The following is a 3,778-nucleotide window of genomic DNA, read 5'->3' as shown; positions in this document are numbered from 1 at the left end:
ATGCTTGAGAGGTTGATAATGAAAGAAGCATCCTCTTATATAGAGAACACTTTAGGAAATGGAGGGATAAGATTAAGAGGTGTAAAAGATAGATGGTCGGCTAGGATTAGAGGTTAGGTAAAAGAAATAAGAAAATAATGAGAGGGTAGGTAGTGTAGGAATTAAGAGATGAATGACATGTGTCATGGGTAGAAAAGGCTAATGAATTAATTAAATAAATAAAGATTTGTTTAATTAATAGAAGAAGTAGGATCAATTAAATAAAATAAAATATTTATTTAAATTAGGAAAATGACAATTTAAATAAATAAAAGTATTTATTTAAATAAGAAAAAGGTTTAGAAGAAGCTAAAGTGAATTAATTAAATAAATAAAGATTTATTTAATTAATAGAGAAATTAGGCTTAAACAATTAAATAAATAAAATATTTATTTAATTAGATAGGACAATTTTAGGTGTCTACAGATAGAACCAAATTTTCATTAATCCTCAAGACCAATGTGAAACAACATTTATAACATTACCATTCCCTTAGTTGAACTGGAGAGCTTGCTTGGGGGAGGAGAAGGCGACAAATGGCAGGATTCAAATTTCAAATTCTCTGCAAGGCGGGAACTCTGGTTCTAATGGAGGAAGCGGGATTGATGGAGCTGGCCAGATGGGGGAGAAGGACAAGCCTCCAGATTTTCTGCAGGCCGATGGTACTCTGCCAGAGAATAATGTGGGTCCTAGAAATGCGATTGGGGGGTCCAGCCCACATGAAGAGGTTTGTGAGAGTGGACAAGAAATTAGAAAGTGGTCAACCCTCTTTGGAACTAGACCTACTGGGAAATCTTCCCTGCCTCTTGTCAAGAATATATCGGATCCGAATTGTGGTAAGTTTGCCATCTCTATCCCTAACTTGGTAGTGGATCATAACATAAGCAATATGTCGAACTCTCTGGTGGGTAAATTTATGGGACCACGTCCAAACATCGAGGTCGTTAGGGCCTATGTTAAATGGAAATGGGCTTTGAAAGGTAATGTTGAAGTTTCAGCTCTGCCCAAAGGTCTTCTCACCTTTGCTTTTTCATGTGATGAAGACAAAATAAGGATACTCTGTGGTAGCCCTTGGTTGGTTGAAAAGATAGCTCTGGTCCTCCAGAAATGGCATCTGAATCTAAATATGAGTGATTCTCTTCTGGTGCAAGTCCCCGTTTGGGTTAAATTACCAGGTCTGCCTCTTGAGTATTGGGTAGAAAGTATTTTCTTAGATATAGCAAGCTCTTTTGGAGACCTCCTCTCAATAGATCCAATCACAGCTTCAAGAAGGAGGCTCACTCATGCCAGATTTTGTGTAGGGATCGCCCACGATGCAGATATGCTCGAGCAGATAGATATCATGTCGAAGTTGGGAACTTGGAAACAACATATTGAATATGAATCCATCCCCTTTGTTTGCTTCCACTACAAAAAAGCAAGTCGCTGGGCTAAACATTGTCCTATCAAGCCTAAAGGGGAGAATAAGCAAGCCAAAACTATAGTAGAAAGTAAAAAGGCTCCGGAGAAAAAGGTATGGCAAGTCAAAAATTCTGAAAATAAGGAAACTAATCTAGTTGATATCAACTGTTTTGGACCTCTGGGGGAGAATAAGGAAGTGGTCTCCTCAGCCTCTGTCTCTAAACATCTCCCCCCCCTAGGAAGCTCTGAGGAAGGAACGAATGAAAGCAAACAACCCTCTGGAAGGGTAGATCCGAAGAGAGGAAATAATAGATCAGAATGAATCTTCTAAAGAAAATACCTAGATGGTAATTGCTGACACCTTGGCTAGTAAGGAATCTTCCAATGAAGAGAATCAGAAGGATAAGAATATTAAGGAAGTGGAACAATCTGAGGAAGGGGAGATCACAGGTTCACAAGAAGAAAAGGCTGACTCTTCCCCTCTCACAATCAATTCTAATTTGCAAGAGGCCCCAAAATGTGCTATATTGGGTCTGAACCTTTCAGATTCATATCAAGCCTCTAAAATAGTCAATAGCTCTTCACATGATTCTAGGTCACCTAAATGGGGTAATGAAGAGGAAATTTCTAGAATCCTTAGTAACCCTGAAGCGGTTTTTGAGAAAGAAGCCGAATGGAAAATTCCAAAACACAGGAACAAAAAAGGATCCACTCCCTCTGCCGCCCAATTAAGGAAGTCTAGTAGAATTGCTCAAGTTGATGTAGGGTATGTCTCCTCATCCCTAGGACAACCTTCAAACCACAAAGTCAGAGATAAGGAGGCCAACAAGAACATAGTAGGTGGGACTCAGAGTACTCTGAAGGAGTTAGGAATTGGTAAGTAATCATGAAGATTGTTTCTTGGAACATTAGGGGACTTAATAATCCCCACAAGCATGATATTATTAGGAATATGATTAGGGATAGTAAACCTGATATTTTTCTTATTCAAGAAACCAAGACGAGTAGAGATAAGGTAGAAGCTTTGAATTTCTTTAAATCAGGGGGCATTTGTGGTGGTAGCTTGGAAGGTGCCTTTGGAGGCATTGCAACAATCTAGAATCTCAATAGTGTTAGAGGTCAAGTTCTTATTCAAGAAAGCATTTTTTCTTGCATCAAATTTGAGCATTTAAAAGATGAAACCTCTTGGGTCCTCACAAAAATTTATGCTCCTAACACCTTGAAATCCAGAAGCAATTTCTGGAAAAAACTTATGGAAGTAAGGGACAACTTCAAGAACCTCAGCTGGCTGGTCATGGGAGACTTCAATACCCCATTGAGAGAGTAGGAAAAAATTGGTGGAAGAACAGTTGGACAACAGACTGACCCTCATGGATTTTATAAACACTTAGGCTCTTAATGATGTGGAGATGCAGGGTTTCAATTACACTTGGACTAACAGGAGGGATGGAAATGACCTTATTCAAGTTTGCCTTGATAGGGCTCTTATTTCTGATGATTGGTACAGACACTATTTATGTTCTCTGTCTGCTCACATTCATGTTGGGTCTGACCACTATCCCATAACTCTTATTGCTGACCCCAGAAATAGGAGAAGGCATTTTCCTTTTAGATTTGAAAAAATGTGGACTTTACATTCGGATCTCACCCATAAAATTCAGGAATGGTGGAACATTCAAGTTGAGGGTACTGCCATGTATAGAGTTGTGAAGAAACTTAAAAGCATAAAAGACAACATAAGGACTTGGAATAAATCCAGCTTTGGGAACATTTTTGAGTCCAAAGGAAAAATTTAGGAAGACCTCAATAAAATACAGGTCCAAATCCAGAAGGATGGATTCTCTACAATGATTATCATTGAAGAAAATGAAATCCTCAAAAGATACCATGAAATCATTGCTAAAGAAGAAGCTTTTTGGAAGCAAAGGTCTAGATGTATTTGGCTGAAGGAAGGAGATAAGAATACTAGATTCTTCCATATGTCGACAATCAAACATAAAGTGGCTAATAGGATAAAAAAATTGATGGTGGACAATGTGGAGTTGGTTAAGGAGGAGGAGATAAGAAATGAGGCCAAAATTTTCTTCTTTGATCTTCTTTGTAGGGATCAAAGCTTGGATGATGATGTTCAGAATTCCTTCCTTCAGAACATTCCTTGCCTTATTGATGAGCAGAAGAATGCCTTCCTAAATTCAATCCCTTTGAATTTGGAGATCAAAAATGTTGTCTTTTCTTTTGAAGGTAACAAAGTCCCTGGACCTGATGGCTTCCCTATGTTCTTTTTCCAAGAGTTCTGGGATATTGTTGGGAAAGATGTCTCCAGTGGGGTTAAAGAAT

General features: G+C 38.4%; 1 protein-coding gene across 1 annotated transcript; it reads left to right on the top strand.

Annotated features, from left to right (window-relative positions):
* Positions 1-659: 659 nt before the first annotated feature.
* LOC131860351 (uncharacterized) lies at positions 660-1,763 on the top strand. The gene has a single exon (XM_059214747.1). It carries the CDS (start codon positions 660-662, stop codon positions 1,761-1,763), a length of 1,104 nt encoding a protein of 367 aa, XP_059070730.1.
* Positions 1,764-3,778: the final 2,015 nt, after the last annotated feature.

This window comes from Cryptomeria japonica, chromosome 11, assembly GCF_030272615.1.
Source record: "Cryptomeria japonica chromosome 11, Sugi_1.0, whole genome shotgun sequence".
NCBI classification, from domain to species: domain Eukaryota; kingdom Viridiplantae; phylum Streptophyta; class Pinopsida; order Cupressales; family Cupressaceae; genus Cryptomeria; species Cryptomeria japonica.
Note: the sequence above shows the minus strand (reverse complement) of the source record. Positions and strands in the feature narration are given on the sequence as shown.

What these genes read in the sequence shown, in the direction of transcription:
- LOC131860351 (XM_059214747.1), top strand. Translation starts at nt 660, where the DNA reads ATGGGGGAGAAGGACAAGCCTCCAGATTTTCTGCAGGCCGATGGTACT.